General features: G+C 42.7%; 1 protein-coding gene across 3 annotated transcripts in view; it reads right to left on the bottom strand.

Annotated features, from left to right (window-relative positions):
• The window catches only part of LGI1 (leucine rich glioma inactivated 1), a 37,674-nt gene extending 27,403 nt beyond the window's left edge, over positions 1-10,271 (bottom strand). For 2 of the 3 annotated variants that reach the window (XM_069567178.1, XM_069567181.1), the window contains exons 1-2: positions 9,416-10,271; positions 8,940-9,011 (exon numbers count right to left, since the gene is read on the bottom strand). In XM_069567178.1, coding sequence (XP_069423279.1) covers positions 8,940-9,011; positions 9,416-10,050 — 707 coding nt within the window. In that variant the 5' untranslated portion in view covers positions 10,051-10,271. The remainder of the gene's footprint in view (positions 1-8,939; positions 9,012-9,415) is intronic. The other variant, XM_069567179.1, reaches the window with a different exon arrangement.
• Between the last annotated feature and the right edge of the window lie 10,151 nt (positions 10,272-20,422).

Below are 20,422 nucleotides of genomic sequence, written 5' to 3'. Positions count from 1 at the left end.
GGTTTGATTTGAGCATAGACCTACCCCTCTGGTTTTATAGTTCATCACCTTTCCTGCCAGAAATAATCAAAAGTTTTCCTTTCTAGGAGTTGGCACAACTAGTCACAGCCCACCCTCCCGATGCAGTTTATATATTTGGTCTGTATTTCCCTGCTTCTAAAAAACAAAGAAGGGACTTCAATTTTTTTTAAAGCCTATTATATGCCAAACCTCATCTTTATCAGATTGCTATCTAGGAACTCATTTAAATCCTCCAGTGAACACTATAATGTAGGCTTTATAGTCTCCATCTGAAATACAAAGAAACCCGAGGTGCGAGCGGTAAAGTACTTTGAAGCTTGTAACTGGCAGAGCTGGTATTCTGTGCTCAGTCATGATCTTTCCCTGACTGGTAATGGTCAGGGGCAAGGCTTTGCTTCCTCTTTTCAGTCCCAGCAGATCCCAGATCTGCCACAATCTAGGTTAGCCTTGCCTTGTAGTTCCCAGAGTGTGGGGAACACAAGGCCTTCATGAGATTGGGAGGTTTTACATGAACGACAAGAGAGGAAAAAAATCAAACAAATTCATGTAAATTGGGTAAGTGACGTTAACTGAGGTTCCTAATTACAGGAATCTTCCTATCCTTAAGTAAACTGAGACTCTTCAAAAGGGATTTAAATACACAGTATCCCTATCTTATTGATATTGTGACCCTTTTATCATTGAGTTTAACTACAATGAATATACCCAGGAAAATGCTGGATTAGCCATCTGAGAAATAGCTTGAGGCAGCCCTCTTAAAACAAAAATAGTGAGAGCATAAATTCAAGTTTAGGGGGCTTTTTCCTGTTGAACGGGCTGCAAGTGATAATGCACTTACTCTGAAGGATGAAACATCCACTGGGAGGTCCCCAAAGAAGCCATATGTGCCACACACGCTGCTTGATCAGGTGGAGAGCTTGGCAGTGAGGCACATTCAAAGATAATCACACTCAATGAATCCACACTAACAAAGCTGTCTGAGTCACTCCTTATATGGAGACAGATGGTTTAATGTATCCTTTAAGATGACATTCTTTCTACCTGCCTAAGCTCTGCTAGCAAGCCTCTCGAGAGCAAGGTAAGGTATTCATAATTAAGCTAATAAATAAAATGAACACCAAAAGTGCAGATTCCCAGTATCCTATGGGAGGTTAAGAAAAGGAAAACAACAAAAAGAGATTCCAAAGGTTTTCTAAGCCAAGGTGCATTGGGAGTAGCCAAGCATGAATAGAATGGGCAGTTTCCCAAATTTTTTGAGCACAGAACTTTTTTTTTTTTTCAGGACATGTGTTCCACAGGACACAAGATGAGAAAACACTGGTCTAAGGTATAACTTTAAAGTATATAAGTTCTTTGTCATTTGCCCTTTTCTGTGTCTCTGTCCCTCTTTTTCTTAAAGCTGGGAGACTAGAGCCTACACATACCAATGAGAGCTGAATCCTAGGGATACTCAATGTTATTGCCAGCAACGCTGCCACCCTTTCAAAGGGCTTTTGAAACTCTTTTTCAGTGATTGTCTCCAGGGATCAGGACACAGTCCTCCGAATATCCTCATTAATGGCAAAGGTTGACCCTCTGAGAGGGGGTTTGATTTAGGGAACAAAACTGCAAAGTTAAGCCCAGCTATTCATGTTCAAGAGGAAGTAGACAGATGTAGTTAAAAGTGAGGATGTGGGTTTAAACTCCGACTTTACCTCTTCTGAGGGGTGTGACATCACAGAGGTTACCTAACTTCTAGGACTCAGTGCTTCATCTGCAAAATGGACATAATCATACTTCCTCACAGGGTTACTGTGATAATGAATAAAAAATGAGACAGATAAAGTGCTTACTACCAAGCAATACAAGTGACAAATGTCCCCTAACAAAGCTTTGCCTGGTTTTATTATATGACTTGCAAACTAGCAATGAAGACAATTCTCAAAGATCTAGAAATGTTTGGCTATAGAAGCAAAGTTAGGAAGAATCTCTGATCTCCTGTACGGAATTCTTATATATACAATTTATTTGTATATATAAATTCTAGTCTGTTTATTTTTTAAAGGCTCAGTTTTTTTGTTTTGTTTTTTTTTTTGTTTTTGTTTTTTAGGATTTTCTTTCATGTGGACCATTTTTAACGTCTTTACTGAATTTGTTACAATTTGCTTCTGTTTTATGTTTTGGTTTTATCCTGTAAGATGCATGTGGGATCTTAGCTCCCCCACCAGGGATAGAACCTGCACCCCCTGCATTGGAAGGTGAAGTCTTAACCACTGGACTGCCAAGGAAGTCCCCCATAAAGGCTCATTGCTTTTTAATCACATTTTACACAGGTCATCTTGCCATTTAAATGGCCTCAGCAATTCCTTCCCAGTCCTTGCCCTATAGGAGGGATATTGAAACACTGTTTTATCATCAGCCACCATGGGAGGTCCTGATAAAGTCCCAGTGGACCTGCTTGGGAAATTGGGAACCACATTATTATTCTACTAATAATTTTATAATAGCCAATTTCATAATGTGAGGCTCTTTCATTGAACAATCTAATTTACTGGTTTGTTAGAACTGATACAATAAATTTTGTCCATTTCCTTAACAAGGTCATTTTCTGTATTATATTAAAGTACCCTGTTTGTAGAACAGAATATAATAGCATGTTTAAGCAGAAAGAAACGTAAGTTAATTGAACATGAAGATCTCAAAAATGCCAGTTATGTGTGTTTTGTTTGGTCTTTATTCTGTTCAGTAATCTGCCTCCAGATTTCTGCCTTCTTCTGAAAATTAAAAAAAATATGACCCATCCTCATGCAGCACATTCTCATCAGCAATCATCAGTTGGAGCTGAAGACTAATTTTTAGATAAGACATGTCTTCTCTGGTTTACCCCAGTCACTACCACACCCTATTGTCTTATACTCAACTGTTTCTTTGATTTACCTTATCATCCCAGCCCCCATTGGGCATTTGAGTTTGAGAACCATGTTTTAATCTATCTCTGGTATTTTATACACATAAATCTGAAATCCAGGGATACTTGGTCACACAGTCCATTACTGTCTGAACTGTATTTCAAAACCATGTCTCCTGATCTCTACTTCAGGTTTCTCTCCATTTTATCAGAGAACTACTCATCCTAAGACTGGCCAGTGTTAATTATTTTTAATAAAACCTGACATGTTTACAAAATATGGTGCCAGTTGTTTTTTTTTTTCATGAGTGAGAGGATTCTGCTTCCTCTTTCCCCTCTCATTCTCAGAAAGGTAAATAGTTCACCTTTCTTGTGAGAAGTATTTGAAGAAAGACTTCTTAGCAAGTTCTGATGCAGACCTAGTGTAGAACAATGAAACTTTAAAGCTAGCATTGTAGGCAAACCCAGCCTATACAATCAGATGCTAATCTGATGTTATGGTCATTCAAATTAAAGTGATTTTCAGAACAAATAATAAAAGCTAATGTTTATTGAGTTATAGGAACTGTTCTGAGTGCTTTACATGTATTATTTCATTTAATCCTGACTATAATCCTGTATAACAGGTACTATGATTATTGCTCACTTTGTATTAATAGATGCAGGTAATGTAGCCTCTATCAGCCATAAGCTCAACAGTGGGCAAGAGTCAACATCATCACCAATCAACTGAGTACCATTTTGAACAAAATGAGAGAGCTTATCAAGACTACTTTATCATACCTTTGAATACAGACAAGATAGAATTTACCTTTTCAGGGCTCACCTCCAACTTGGAGCTGCCATGTCAAAGCAGGAAGGGAGAGCTGTCACTCACTCATTTGTGTGTCTCCCACAAAGCCCAGTGCTGTGCCTGCTGCACAGTAGAATCCCAAAAAGTTTTTGCTGAAATGGGAGGCCTCTGCTTTCATTTTGTCACTGCTTGCAGCTATACAATGATTAAACACTTGTTTTAGCTAAGACACTGTAAATAAAAAGGAAACTATCTTTGTGTTCACAAATTTGGTTTCCATCTTAATAATGCTTAATTAGCATCTTTCTTTGGATGTCCTGTCAGACCAGATAAAGGGGGAGTTTGACCTTTCACAGGAGAGAGGCTAGTCCAACCTGAGAGACAACCAGGGCGGCAAATAAGAGTCTGTGCTTGTCAAAGACCTAGAGGAAAGCAGAGGGAGACAAAAGGGATCCAGGCAGTGGGTCTAAAGAAAGATTCTGGATGATTTGTCTTTTAAGTTCGGGTACACTGGAAACATCTGTTGAAGAAGTTTGACATCATAAGATCATGAGCAAATGCCTCTTCATACTTTCTTTGGTTCAGCCCACATTCCAGACCTCCACACTATCGGCTTGCGTGAAATCTGATCACGTATATCAAACAAAAGGAAGTGTGAACATGACTGGAACTACTGATAGGAAGACAGAAGTCTCTAGTATAAAATCTATGAAAATATGACTTGAATTCAACAAATATGTAATAAGCAGTCTTAATCTAAGCTTATAACATCCTTTCTAGGACTATGGCTATTGAGAACCCTCTGTTAGAGACAAGGGCAGATACAAATAGCTCTAAAAATGATGGGAAGAATTAGAAACATCAGAAAGTCTATAGAACTTGAGAAAACAGAGGTCAAGGAATGAGGTACTTCAGGCTGGCATGGATGGAGCTTGTGGTGAGTGTGTGTGTGTGTGCACATGTGTGTTTGTGCTATTGATACGATGAGAGGTGACCCTAGACAAATAGCCAAATTCTATTAATACCAACTCACATGTTAGACGTTTCTCTGTTTCTAGGGAGCCATTAAAGGCTTCCAAGCATGAGGGTATCAGGATGAGATCTGCACTTCAGGAAGGTAATGCTAATGGAGGTGGGGAGGAGTGGGGTCCAGAAGCAGAGGGACCAGTGTGACACCTCCCCCAGCAGTCTGTGGACAGTGACTGCAGCCTCAGTTAGGATCATGGTCCCGGGGTCAAGAAGAGATGGCAGATTCTTATGCGGTTTGATGTGGGGCTTCTCCTGTTGAAAGGGGACCTAAAGAGGTAACTCCTAACTTCCCTGGTTGAATAATTGAGAGGATGAAATACACTTTCAGAGAAAACATTTGTAATACAGGGCTGTGTGCACACAGTCACAACAATTCAGTAAGAAGTTAAAAATCAGAGCCATGGGTCACTGGTCAGATTATAGACAAAACAGCCCAGATGATTGAAATTTTTACTTCTTGGTCCATTGTAGGCCATCACCTGGGCACTAGCCAAAACATACTCATCCACAAGCACTAACTCCTCTAGAAGCTGATAGGTTTGGCTTGAGTAATCGTGAAGGTCATGAAATGTTTCTTAACACTTGTCGTGTAAAGAGGAATAGATAAAGAGGCCAATCACTGTGAAGGTGATATAGGCTATGGACATTTTTCCCTGGACAAATAATATTTTTAAGAACTAACTGATAAAATTATAGTAAGGATGGATGTATTATTTGTCTCGTTCATGCTGTTTACTTCTAGGTTTTTTTGTTTTTGATTTCTTATGAACTATATATTTATGTGTTGATAATAAAAGAAATGATTATATCCTCCCCCCCACTGCCACCCACCAAGGGATCAGTTCTATTGCTTCAAATAAGATTAGACTTCATTGGAATAAATAGAAAAATTTCCAGCTACCTTGAATTCTTATATAAAGATTTTGTGTGTGTGCATATTAACCGAACCCTGTTACTCCCTGCAAATATAACTCTCTGAAGAGTTCTATTAGATAGCTTTAGTTTATTAAAAATTTTATGAAAAAATGGCAATGTGTTCACATTTTATACTTTTAAATTTGAATTTTACTTCTGTAATGAGCCCATATCATTGGGGATTTTAGTCTGTGGTTGAGAAGAACAGGGCTGTCCAGTGTGAAAACACATTTCTGTAAATTCCATTCACTACAAGTACCACTCCCTCTCACTGAAAGCAAACTAGAATGAATAATCATTCCCATTGGTTAAGTTTCACAGCAGGCCTATGGAAAACATGAATGAAATTACATTTGCTGGGGAAAGATTTTTTTGTTTTTGCTGTTGTTTAAAACCATAGGTGTTTTTAAAAATAGGCTCATATAATTAATCTGATGAAATTTCATTGGATAATTTTATTCTTTCTCTCCTCTCTACAGAGTGTGGGCTTTTGTTTTTCTTGTTCTCTGACACACATTGCCAGCCACGGCCTACCAGGATCTTCTCCCCCAGAACGTGTAACTTAAGGAGGCATTTCGTCTGTTTCCCTTAGTACCCCAGGCTGACATTTCACAAAGTACTTTTCATCATGACTTCTGCAGAAGGTCTGAAAAAGCATTTGGGGCCATAATGAAATTATCAGATTTTTAGGGTGGGTGATGGGAATGGGTCTTTTATTTTTCTTTTTCCACAACTGAGCAAGAAACCAGCTGCCTTTGGACATCAATGGAGCAGAATTGATTCAGAAGTTTATCTCTTCACAAACTATGACAGGTCTGTTTGGTAATCTGCGGTCACAAATGCTATTAGAATCCATTGCAAACCCCAAGCAATGGCTGGTGGGATCCAGGTCTGGTCTGATGGCAAAGGTCATGCAAAGGCAAATCAGACCCCAGGGTCTCCATGTTCCAGTGGGGAGTTTTCAGGGCACTGGATGGCCCCGTCCCACAGAAGAGCTCTTTGTGTCCATGAACCATGCATTCCCACCACTGTTATGATTATGGCATTATTCATACTTGGGGCCTTTTCATTTATTTCCTCCTCGGTGGAAATGCACTTATTAGACCCTTTCCCAAGGACATTGAACAGGAAGAATGGGGAGCAAAATCTTGAGGAAACAGAATCCTGGAGATTAGAGACAAACTTTGACCCCTGCCATGTTGAGTTTAGCCAATGTGAGTTAAGTAAGGACATCCAGGGCAAAAATTACTCGCCCTTTTGTTACTTCTGAAACCTGAACTGCTTTTAGAAATAAGGGTTGGAATGTTCCATAGGAACTCGGAGCATGGAACGCAGGGGCATGGCACACACTCGGTGCGGGCTATTTAAAAACCAGTTCCTTGGCTTCCCTCTGTGATTCTAAATACGTGTAATCACATTACCCTGCAGCAGCCGGTAACTATTTCTATAACACTGTCCAGCATCTGTGCTTGCTGAGGCTGGGTCCACCCAACGGAAACAAAGTGGAGAGATGCTAACTGATGAGGTTGATCAATCCAGGTGTTCTGTGTCACAACTAACAACCGTCCAATGTTGTTAGTAGCGTGTGTCAAATGACACTTCTTGAACTGATCTATTTAATTATCCTGGGGAGAGAGAAGTGCCTTAGCCCATCAAAAGGATGCTTTTAAAATGAGCCATTTATGTATTTGACAAATAATAACATAGTCACAATTGATCACTTTCTCACATACAACCAATTCCTATCCTATGAAAGGATCCCAGCATTGACGACTTTGGCTCTTTTTTGAATTTGTTTGATGTACTAAACAAACTAGTTTGTTCATTGCCCTAATCAACTATTAGCTGTCAGTCAAACAGATAATCACTTAGGAAATATTCTACTCAATTGGTAATCATTCAAAGACATTAGCTAGAAGAAGGACATTAGTCAACATTATTACATAATGTCAAAACACTTGATCAGGTTTGCAAAATGGAATAGTCAAATCAGTTTGGGGATTTCATATAGACAAAGCAATAGATTGCATGATTTTTCTAGCTTTTTTAGCTTCATGCAAAAAGTTAAAACCCTACCATTAATAAAATGTGTAACCACTTGTCATATCCTACCCCAAGCATTTTGTCTACTTAAATCTCATTTATTTCTGGTGACAACCTTTCAAAGTGTCATCACCTCCATTTTACAGATGAGAAGACTGAGGCTCATAGAGATTTAGTCATTTGCACACGATTACATGTCTAGCTTCTAGGGAGTGGTGGAGTGAGATTTACATACAGGTCTCTCTCATTGCAAATCCATGCTATTTGCTTCTCTGTATGTAAAACTTCAAATAGCCAAAATGGCCAAGTAAGGTAAGAAAACAAAAACCCTAAAACAAACAAGCAAAAAAACTTGAGTCCTGGATCATGCAGTTAAGATAACCACAACTCAGTTGATGGACAATTGGCTGATTGCCCCCCCTGGAACCAGTAATGACAAGCCATTCTGTGGCCTGACACCTGAGCACCAGGGGACCTCTTGTCCCCTGTGCGGTCCTGCTCTGAGAACTAGCACTCCAACTGCCAAACATTACATATGAGAACAAGTTATCCGTGTTACATTATGCCTGTGGAAAGATCTGATTTCTTAGTCAAATATTATTTTTTTACTCTTTTCAGACATAGATTGAATATGTGGTTCCCTCATGGCTATCTCAAAACACACAGCAAAGACTAACCCTTTGCACTATCCTATATTAATATTTTCTTTCCCTTCTTATAAGGAGACGAGTTATAAATCAGGTGAGATTAGAAAGCAGTCACTCAAGAATGAATATTTTTAAGGAATTACCTAGAAAGAACTGAGATTTTTCTTCCCCACATGGTAAATCATACAGAGTAGCAGCCTGCCCCAGGTCCCCCAGGACAACATCTTGAGCGCATATGTTATGCTGGGTTCTGTATTGACTAATTTGGAAACTCCAGGGTAAAATAACCAAAGTTCCCAAGTCAAAAATGAAAGTAAAAGGGGAGAATGAAGTGAGGATCACTGTTACAACATTCCAACAACTTCACAAATAGCCATGAAAGTAGCCGGCATTACAGGTTAGCAAATTTACCATTGCAAGCATCAACCTGCACTGTTGGCATCAGGTCGCAAACAAGCCCATCTACCTCTCACGTTACTGATAATTCTTTTCCTCTCCAGAAATATAATTACATTTGACAAAATTAATATTGAGATCATTTTACTAGAGGGCTTATCTAAATATATGCTATATTAAAAATAGTCATGATATAAATATTTCTCACAAGAGCTGCAGCGATGGTGTGAATAAAAAACTCCCTTCGGAGATTTCAGTAAAACCAGATCTCACAAAGGATCTGAAAGAAAACAAAACAACAAACAGACACACACAAAGAGACACACACACACACACAGAACACAGAACAAACCTTATGTTAATCCGATTTAGCAAAACAGTCACTATTTGACACTGTTTCATGAAGTATGATACTGTGCCTTGCCAGCTAAAGTAGGAGGCATGAATCTGCTGCAGGTCTCTCATAATAATGTTCGGGGAGTGGAAGATATCTAAGCATGTTCTGTAGCAGCTAATAAGAATCAAAATTTCTAAATGCAGCAGAATGTTAGCTCTGTCAAACAGCCAGGCGTGCAAGAGGAATCTCTCTCCCCATGCCCTTTTACCAATACATACAAAGACCCAAATACATCGGCTGGAATTTTTAAATCGTAAATTAGATATCAAAATGCTTACGGGCCTTACAATGAGATAACGTCAGGAGGAACGGTGCGTGGAATGGATCTGGCATTCTCACATAAGGCATTATCTTTGGTACAAGTACACACGGCAGGGCATTTTGGCTTTGCTGGTTTCTTCCCCTCAGTCAGCAGAAGCGCAGATAAGAGACATAGGCAATAAGCAATTCTTTTCAGGGGGATGCAGGCATTTCCCATCCTTTGGCTTCTCTCTGATTCCATGCAGTCGAAAAAATATCCCCAAACATGAACAGGGCTTCTGGAATTCAGATGGTGATTGTCTTGCTCTAAGATCAGGTCACATAAGAGTCCACCCTTTTCCTCTGCCTCTGTCTCTCTGCTTTTCAAAACGGGGACCTGCAGCTGATTCGTGAGCCGCTCCTGGCTCCAGCGAGGCACTGCTGGGGAAGAGACCTGTGAGGTGCTGCGAGATGGGAGGGACCCAACGGCTGGAGGAGAGAGCAGACTTGCATCACCACGAAAACACAGAGCACAGACCAGCCTTCGAAGGCAAAGCGAAGTGATGTAACAGAGAATAAACAGCTTTCTGCTTGCACCGGGAGGCCCTTTAATTGTTACCAAAAATAGGACGGCATTATGTCTTATTAGTGGGTGGGTGGGCGGGTGGGTGGGAGCAGTCATCTTGCCTGGGATCTCAGCAGTCTCGGAAACCTCTGGGAATTTGCTTTTCCGTGTGGCAAACAACCTAGTAAGAAAAACCAGCTTCGGAGCCAGCCCTGGCTGGAAAAATGAAGTGAAATGAAACTCTCCCTCCGCAACCTTTGGCTAAAAACCTTGGTATTTCTTGCTGAGTCCACCTGACTGATGCCATCGCTGAAAGACAAACAACACATGCAGAATGTGACTTTCAGGGAATGAATGTGAGTAAATACTTTTCTGACACTTTACTGTCATAAATCATTGATTTTCATATCCACCCTCCCCCTTGTGTGAGCCGTTCCCTCCTCCCGTGTGAAGGAGGGAGACGGAAGCACTGACGGCCTCTGTGTCTAACACCCCCTCCTCACCTCTCACACTCCCCCTTCTTCAGCACTAGAACCAGAAGCCTGGAAGGAAGTCCCTGCCAGCAGGAGGCAGCCGACTTGGGCTTCCAGGGCTCTGGAAAAGGTTTGGCTGAGCCTGAGAGGCTGAGACAGGGTGGGGAAAATGCCAGCCTACGAGCCAAAGACCCGGCTTTTGAGGGTCCAGTTCCGCTGTGAACTAGCTGATGGTGTCTTTGGATCTGTACAATGGGCGTGACAGCACAGATGTTCCATATATATTACAAACATTAAATCCAAATGATAGGATGCCACTGTCCCACGTGATGAGGAAGAGGATGCACCCTTGGAGAAGGAAATTCATTTAAACAAGAGCCCAGGCTCTGGGGCAGGGAGGTATTATCTCTGTGCCCGGGGAGGCACTTAGGATAAGGAATAGATGCTTGGGCCTCTTTCCAAGTGGTGGGCAACCAACCCTTAAGCTGGCATAGCTGGCCAGGGATGTCGGTCCACTGTCCTTTTTCTCTCAGCTTTTCAGACTGAAAGGAGTACACGGACTGTGTAAGCCATGGTGCAATCATAACCTAAACTCATCCTACACAGAGCTTGAGTCACTGACAATCCCCCCTTTCCTTCTCATCACAGAGAGCACAAACCCCTCATTTACTTCTCTGTGAGCTCTGTGAAGGGAGGGCGGTGGCAGTCATGGTCGTTCCCCAGTTTGATTGCTGTCTGTTTACCCAGAAGACTGCAGGCTCCATGAAGGGAGAGATTCAGGTGGGAATCCAGTGCCTGGACAGCACTGTGCACACCATGTACAACCAGCGTGCCCTCCCGAACAGCCAGAGCACGGAGGCTCCTCAAGGTCGAGACACGCTCATCCCAGGAAATTCCAAACAGCTCCTCAGAGTTATCATGAAGGCGGTCAGGGACAATTCCTGAGGCAATGATGGAGCTGACTTGCAAGGTAAGGGGCATGATGGAGAGGGTTGGCGGGAGCATCCCAGGTGAGCAGACAGCATCTGCAAAGGCCTGGCCACCACCCAGAGGACTGAGGGTGCCTCTGTAGAGTTCTAGGCAGACAAGGGATAGAATCTGGTTTGTGCTTCTAAAGGACCTGTAGGTTGCTTTCATTAAACCAGTTTGGAGCGGCGGGGAGGCGGGGCTGGTGGTGAATATGTGAATATGGTTTTTTGGGTTTTTTTCTTTCCACAAAACAAGAAAAGAAAGAACCAAGTCCACAAGAAGTAATGATTTTGGAATGCATCTTATTCTTGCTTCCCTGTCCAGGCTCCATGGAGAGGGGGAGTTTATCACAGAGATTTTAGAAACGGTGACCCAGGGGGCAAGCCCCACTTGAAACAGTAAAAGTGTCACTGAAAAGTTGGCTGCAAGTCAGATTTTTGTAAACTGAATCCTGCTTCAAGTGCACATTGGTAACTTGCTCCGTGGAATAATTATGTGGCAAAGATGGTTATAGAAGATGGTTTTTTGTCAAACAATCACCTACACCCTAAGTTCTCTGACTTGTAAGTGATGCGTTTGGTAGCGATAAAGTAAAGACCCTGAGAACTTTCCAGGACCTCAGGGTTCTCAGCTCTAGTCTCTGCATGAGGAGACTGAGGTCCTGAGGGGTCACAAGGACAATGAGCGGCAGGGCCACCACTCCGTGTGGGGTGAACCTCTGGCAGATATTTAGTTAAACTGATCCCTGTAGGCATGGCTCAGATGGTGAAGAATCTGCCTGCAATGCGGGAGAACCAGGTTCAATCCCTGGGTTGGAAAAATCCCCTGGAGAAGGAAATGGGAACCCACTCCAGTATTCTTGCCTGGAGAATTCCATGGATAGAGGAGCGTGGCGGGCTAAAGTCCATGGGGTCACAAAGAGTCAGACAGGACTGAAAGACTACACTTTCTTTCTTTTGTGGGGAAACAGGATCCTTCCCTCCCTCTGTTTCACTTTCAAATGTATCAAACTATCAAGATGGCTTGATCAGCCCCTGGCTCTGTACTCTGTAGATATGAAAGGGTGAGCAGTCTTTCATGTCTGACTTGGTTAAGCCGGGAGGGCAAATGAATGAGGGATAGAAAGCATTGCCATAACTTCACTTCACAGCTATATTTATCTGGCGGTTCAGTTTGTCAGTTCAAGTGGAAAAAGGACCATAGCAGGGGGTGAGGGGGCTGTTCTAAGGACAAATGACAATGGGCATTCTGAAAAGACAGTAACTTTTTCTTTTTGTATGGCATTTAAAGCTCAGACTTGAATTCCCCATTCAATTAAAACACCCACCGAGATGAGGCACAAATTGAACTGTGTAATACAGATAACTGGTATTCTTTTAGGGAGGAGGAACCATTCCAGGCGCCAGAATTGGTCTAAGGAGGGAACTAGTGAGAGGAGGGCAGGTTGTTGCAAGAGTGATGTCTTGAGGGGCCTGGGGAGGAGCTCCTACTGCTAACCAAGCTTCCCTGCCCTCCTCCGGGAAGCCTTGGTAGGGCACCGAAAGGGGATGGGAAGTGGGAGGGTGGATGCTTCCCTCCCCGAGAGGGGTTTCCTCCAGCTTGGAAGTTTCTATAAGTTTTGGCAACCCACCTGTGCATGACGGGGGTGCCTTGGGAGAGGTGCCTAGAAAGGATGAAAGCAGAGCTGGAAGGAGGCCCAGGAAGGTGGGGGAGGCCTGGCCAAGGCCGGCTCCGTGCCCAGTCCCAGCTCTGGAGCAGTAGCTGAGGGACTCCAGCGCTGGCTCTGCACTTGGCCAGCCACGTGACCATGGGCTAGCTATTTCAGCTTTCTAGGCCAGTTTTTCTCCCCAGTAAAATGGGGAGTGTATTTAATAGTGCATATCATATAAAGTTGGTTTTTAAAAATATATGTTTAATTTATTTATTTGGCTGCGCCAGGTCTTGGTTGCAGCCCTCAGGATCTTTAGTTGCAGCATGCAGGATCTAGTGCCCTGGCCAGTGATGGAACCCAGGTCCCCTGCACTGGGAGCATAGAGCCACTAGACCAGCAGGGGAGTCCCACGCGTAAAGTTGTGGAGAGAATGAGAGACAATAATGCATTTAAAGTGCTCAGCATGGGGTCTGATATATGGGGATGATCTGTCAACGCCGTCATCACCGTCATCGTTGCAGTGGGACTTGAATTCTGAACCTGGGACTTCTGATACATGGGAAGCCAAGCTCTCAAGTGAAAATGAGTTTATCTTAAGTATATGTTCACTCCAGGAAGCAGGCACTTTCGGGCAGGATGCCAGACTGTGGTCTTGCCAAGAGCCTCTACACGTGAGGGCACCAAGAAGCCTCCTTGGGAAGAAAGAATTCCCTTCCAGTTTGGGAGCACCAAGCTTGGTCCAAGGGTAAGAGCCAGGGTTGGACAAAAAGAAGGTGGTTATGAATGAACGTTGGATGGAGTGTTTTTTTTTTTCTTTAACCCATTGCCCTTGAACATGTGTAATTTTGAGGGTGTAAGAAGAATCTGGGCTTCCCAGGTGTAGCAGTGGTAAAGAATTCACCTGCCAGTGCAGGAGGCACAAGAGATGTGTGTTTGATCCTTGGGTCAGGAAGATCCCCTGGAGTAGGAAATAGCAACCCACTCCAGTATTCTTGCCTGGAAAATTCCATGGACAGAGATGCCTGGTGGGCTACAGTCCATGGGGTTGCAAAGAGTCAGACAGGACTGAGCGACTGAGCGTACACGGACAAGAAGAATCTCCTGTGGGATCCCTGTAACAGAGGGTGTTTTCTCTAGTCTGGTGGGTATCATGGCATTGCTCTTGGGCGCTATGAGACTGAACACCATGTTCTGGCGCCCAGAGCTGCTACAGAGAAATGAGACCAACCGTGTCCCCATCCAGGCCCATGGCTCAGACATCACCCAAATCATTGGATTTTCCACCAGGAGCAACTCATGCTTAGCGTCCCACAGTGCTGAGAGGCCCACAGACATAGGAAGTGGCAAATGATCCCAGCAGGGAGCCTAAGCAAAAGAAAGGAAAATGAAGATGTTTGAGAGCGCATGTGCAATGTTCCCTGGCATCCTCAGAAACTGGAAAGGGTCTTTGAGGAGGGGCTGGCAATTCTGAGAGAGCTGATGAAAGCAGAGAAAGCGAGAACAGCCTGTGCCGTAGTTCTCGTCCCAGTTTTCCCCTCAGGCTGGTGTGACCTAGGAAACACACATTGTGCAAGTAAACAAATCATTATTATGAGCCTCAAAAGATCCAGCTTGGCCCTGCCTCCTTTTACACTCAGACTTGCAAACTGGTGTCAGTTTAAGCGGCATTCTCAATAGAGCAGGGTTTTTGAAGCGGCAAGTCAGCTGCATTAGTGGGTTGCAAAATCAGTCTAGTAGGTGAAAACAGAATTTTAGAGAATAAAATAGTTTTGAATCTAAAATTGGAGAAGGAAATGGCAACCCACTCCAGTACCCTTGCCTGAAGAATCCCATGGAGGGAGGAGCCTGGTAGGCTGCAGTCCATGGGGTCGCAGAGAGTCGACACGACTGAGCGACTTCACTTTCACTTTTCACACCTATTAGCGTAGTGGTTGGGATTTTTCTGGGAGTCCAGTGGGCTAAGAGTCTGTGCTCCTGATGCAGGGGGCCTGGATTCAATCCCTGGTTAGGGAACTAGATCCCACATTCCGCAACTAAGACCTGGCGTAAATCAATTTAAAAAAAAAATAAAGAGTATCTATTACTTTGTGAAGTTTTAGTTTCCATTCTTTGGGTGTATATATGTGTGTGTGCGTGTGTGTGTGTGTGTGTGTGTGTGTGTGTGTACAAGGCTGTAATGTAAAAGATATTTCTTACAGTTTATGACCTCCCTCTCTAAAAAAAAGGAGAGAAAAAGAAACTACTACCCTACAGGATGTTAAAGATCTTCACCCATCCCAGGAGTCTGTGAAATGGCAGAGAAAGGTAGATCTCAATTCCAGTAAATTTCACTTACCGATTGAGGGCAGCAGTCAGGCCTATTGCAACATCATCTCTGTTATTTACTAGCTGTGTGACCTGAGGCAAGTTGCTTAACTTCTCTGTGCCTCGTTTTCCACACTGGTAAAATGGAGGTAAGACTTTTTTTTTTTTTTTTGCAGTAAATTTGTGTTGCTTTTCTATTTTGATTTATTTTTTGGCCATGCCGCAAGGCCTGTGGGGTTTATTTCCTCTGCGTGCATGTGTGCTAAGCCACTTCAGTTGTGTCCAATTCTTTCCGACTCCATGGACTGTAGCCCACCAGGCTCCTCTGTCCATGGGTTCTCCAGGCAAGAATACTGGAGTGGGTTTCCATGCCCTCCTCCAGGGGATCTTCCCGACCCAGGGATCGAACCTGCTTCTCTTACAGCTCCTGCATTGGCAGGTGAGTTCTTTACCACTAGCGGTGGTGAGGAGTGGCAATAGAATCTAGCCCAGGCATTCTGACTCTGATGCCCAAGGTATTGGTCACTACTGGACACTGCCTCTCTAAAGGACATGTGGGTTACTGGGTGTCGCTTTGGCAACTCCTAGCGCCTTACCGGTGGTGCCAGTGGTAAAGAACCTGCCTGCCCATACAGGAGACATAAGAGACACGAATTCGATCCCTGGGTCAGGAAGATCACCTGGAGAAAGGCATGGCAACCCACTGCAGTATTCTTGCCTGGAGAATCCCATGGACAGAGGAGCCTGGTGGGCTACAGTCCACGGGGCCGCAAAGAGTCGGACACGACTGAAGGGACTAAGCACTTAAGCCTACAGCTGCCTTACTGACTAGGCAGTGCTATTGAACTACAGCTCCCAGCATGCAATAGGCCTACCTTCTTAACCCCTTCCTCACTAAAAGTTCCTCACAGTCTTGGGTAAGAAGTTTTTTAATGGCAAATGTGGTGAAATCCAGTTTCCCTAAATCATGATTATGCAGTGGAAGCATGAACGCAGATATCAGTGGGAGCTGATAAAGGAGAAGGTAAGATTCTAGGTTAAAATATCCTCTGCTGTTTTTAGTGTTTGAAGGAAAACAATGGAGATTATCATGGGAAGGGCTATTTTTAATTTAGAAATGTGTACTGGCAAAATGGCAATAAGGCTGTTAAAAACACCCATTCTCAAACTCGGCTGCACTTCAGAATCACCTAGAGAATTTAAAAAGATACGTAATGGTTAGGTTACATTCCTAGAGGTTCTGATATGATTAGTCTGAAGTGTAACCTGGACCTCGAGACTTTAAAAATCGCATTAAATTCTAAAGTACAGCAAAATTTGAGAATCCTTGTGTTTGAAGGGAAATATTCAGATGTGGTCATAAAGATGAATCAAATTGTTACTAGCTCAAGGAAGCTTTAAGAAAAATGAGGGAGACAGACTAGACTCTAAAAGCGGTGGTTCTCAACCCTGACTGTACATTAGGATAACTTAGGAAATGGCTGCTGTTTTTTTTTTTAATACAGATATCTAACCCCAGGCCAATTGAATTAAAATCTCTGGGGATTTATTGCAGTGCTGAAGCAGCCCCAGAACAGTGGTTCTCAAAGTGTGTTCTCAGATCAGCAGCATCCGTATCACCCAGAAACTGGTTAGAGATACAAATTCATGGGTTTCTGGGGTGGGGCCCAGCAATCTGTGTTTTCACAGGGCTTCTGGGTGATTCTGATACACTTCCAAGTTTTGAGAACCCCTGCCTTGGGTAGACTCCAGGCCAGAACCTGGTTTGACATGCTCACCAGCAAGTCCAGCAAAGTGTGAGAATATGCTTTTTCAGCCTGTTAGTGGCACTCAGTGAACTACACTTCCCAAGGTCCATGCTCTGTGCCCCCTCCCCTGGAAGCCAGGCTGGTTCTCCTTAACCAACAAAATGTGGCAGAAGTGATACTGTTCCAGTGCTACGGCAGAGTTCTAAGAAGACGCAACAGCTCCTGCTTTGGGGGTTTTAGGAACCCTGAGGTGCAATGTAAGATATCGGGCTCCTTGTGAAAAGGCCATATAGAGAGTTAGAAATTCTGAGTCTGTAAAGAGAGATCCTGTCACCTTAGCCTCCAGGCTGAGTTCAGCCCCAAATGGATCTACCAGGTGAATGCAGCCACAGAGTGAGTGACCACCGGCAAGAACAGAAGAAGAAACTTCCAGCTGAGCGCAGATTGGATTGAAGAGCTGTGAGCAAACAAAATGATTGCTGTTTGAAGCCAGTAAGTTTGGGGTGGTTTGTTAATCTAGCAACAGACATAAAAAAGAAACACTGCTCAGTAAATAGTTGCTGAACTAATGTGTGAAAGTGCTATAGGAACATGGAGCTGGAACATAGCGCTCCTTCATCAAAAGAGGGAAAACAGGAGCTGGAGAGAAAGAAGGAATGTACTATCCAGCTGATGAAGAGGGTGGCTAAGCAGGGAATTTTGACCAGAAGCCAATGATGCTGTACTCATGCCCAGACAGCAAACGTTTGCAATGCCCAGCCAAGAACAGAACATTTACAGGTACTCACTCTCTTTTAAAAATTGTATTTTATTGATTATAGTTAATTTACAATATTGTGTTAGTTTCAGGTATAAACAAAGTGATTCATTACCATGTACATAAATAAAAATATATATATATTCTTTTTCAGATTCTTTGCCATTATATGTTACCATAAGACATTGAATAGAGTTCCCTCTGCTATACAGAAGGACCTTGTTGTTTATCCATCCTATATGTAATGGTTTGGATCTGCTAATCCTAAACTCCCAGTCCATCCAGTCCCCCAAGCCCCTTCCCCACTGGCAACCACGAATCTGTTCTCTAGGTCTATAAGTGTGTTTCTCTTTCATAGATAAATTCATTTATGCCATACTTTAGATTCCATATGTAAGTGATATCAAATGGTATTTGCTTTTCTCTTTCTGAATTACTTCACTTAGTATGATAATCTCTAGGTCCATCCTTGTGGCTATAAATGGCATAATTTCATTCATTCATGACTGAGTAATATTCCATCATATGTATGAACCACATCTTCTTTATCCATTTCTCTGTCAGTGGACATTTAGGTTGTTTCCATGTCTTGGCTGTTGTGAATAATGCCACTAGGAACACCAGGATGCATGTATCTTTTCAAATTGCAATTTTCTCTGGATATATGCTCAGGAGAGGGATTGCAGGATCATGCGGCAACTCTATTTTTAGTTTTTTGAGGAACCTCTATAGTGCTGCACCAATTTACCTTCCCACCAACAATGTAAGAGGTTTCCCAAAGGTGTTAACTCTAGCTACCACATATTGAATACTGATTATGTGCCAGGCATATAGATAAAGCATTTTCCCTATATTAGTGTTCACTAACAATATTATATATTTATAATGTATATTGTACATATAATATACATTATATAATATATAAATAACATATAATATTGTATTATATAATTATGTATTTGAATAATATATTGCTTCTTCTCAACAAGTTTGTATGGTAAGTATTATTATCATCCTATTTTACAGATGAGGAGATGAAAGTCATATAGCTACTACTAATTGGGACTCAACTCATATTTGTCTGATTCCCAAATTTAAGCTTTTAAGCCCACAGTAGGGCCAACCTATTCAGAAAAACTGTGAGTAGCTCAGTTTTGAAAGGTGATAACAGAGAAGAGTTACTACCTGCCATTGATTGTAAATAAAATGTGCTGTTTTTAGCATAGAATGCATCTCCAGTTTTAGGATAGAGGTCAGTGGAAAAACAGACTGCATATTACCGCTAAATGTAGATATGATGGTAGATCACATCTATTTGGTAAAACAAAGGAAACTAGTAGTTAATCTTAGGCCCAGCCATCTGTACTGAAGAGTAGTTAGATACTTGGGCATTCTGAGAAACATAGCCCCAGCTTCTCAATCCCAGAAGTGCGCTACTTAAGCAGAGTTAAGAAAAGACAGGCCAGATGCAAGCCAGACCAGAAGAGCTTTTCTGGCCTGCAGCTCTTCAAGACTACAGAAAGGTTTTTTTTGACCACTTCTTTTAAAATTGTTCTGACATAAGCTTTAGTGTCTTGTGTAGGAAACAACTCACAATTTCCTTTATCAGTTCAATATGCCAGCACTTCTTGGTGCATCAGAGCCAAGTACAAGGGAAGGGAAGTCAGTGGGCTCCCTAGGAGGCTTGGAGTTATATATCTGCCCCCTTTTGATTTCTCCTCATTCCTTAGTTCAATGTGTACCTGTGGATACACTACTGTGCACCAAGCAGTGGGGAAGGCAAGGTAACACAAGACAAAGTCTCTGTCTTCAGAGAGTTCTGTAAACTCGTGAGCTAAAAGCAAATAGAACGAATACTTGGATTACAAGATCGCAGACAAGAACTTCCCTGATGGTCCACTGTCTAAGGAACTTCCCAGGTGGCACTAAAGAATCTTTACCACTAAAGAATCCGCCTGCCGTTGCAGGAGACAGAAGAGACCCAGGTTCAATCTCTGGGTCAGGTCAGGAAGATCCCCTGGAGTGGGGCATGGCAACCCACTCCAGTATTCTTGCCTGGAGATCCCATGGACAGAGGAGCTTGATGAGCTACAGTCCACGGGGTTGAGAAGAGTCAGACACGACTGAGCGACTTACTAAGACTCTCTGCTCCCAATGCGGGGCGCCTGGCTTGGATCCCTGGTCAGGGAACTCGATCCCACATGCTGCAACAAAGATTCTGAATGCCACAACTAAAACCTGGCACAGCCAAATAAATAAATATTTAAAAAAATTTTTTTTAATATCACAGACAGCCATAGTCCCTTCTTATTCTCTGTTTATTTGGGAGGCTGCCATTGGATTGTGGAATCTGATCTGAGTTCCAATCCCAACATTGCCACTCCTGGCTGTGGGTCTTGGTCAAATCACTTAACTTCTCTGGGTCTCAATTTTTTGTGTGTAAAATGAGATTAATAATGCTGACCTCACAGGCTTTTGTCAAAGGCTGGGTGAAATTCTGTCAATGAAAGCATTTGAGATGAGTATTAGGGGTTGTGATCTTATTTACTGATTTGAATTCTACCCTCCCTCCCCAGCTGGCTCTTGT

The sequence above is a fragment of the Ovis canadensis genome, chromosome 22 (genome assembly GCF_042477335.2).
Source record: "Ovis canadensis isolate MfBH-ARS-UI-01 breed Bighorn chromosome 22, ARS-UI_OviCan_v2, whole genome shotgun sequence".
NCBI classification, from domain to species: Eukaryota; Metazoa; Chordata; class Mammalia; order Artiodactyla; family Bovidae; genus Ovis; species Ovis canadensis.
Note: the sequence above shows the minus strand (reverse complement) of the source record. Positions and strands in the feature narration are given on the sequence as shown.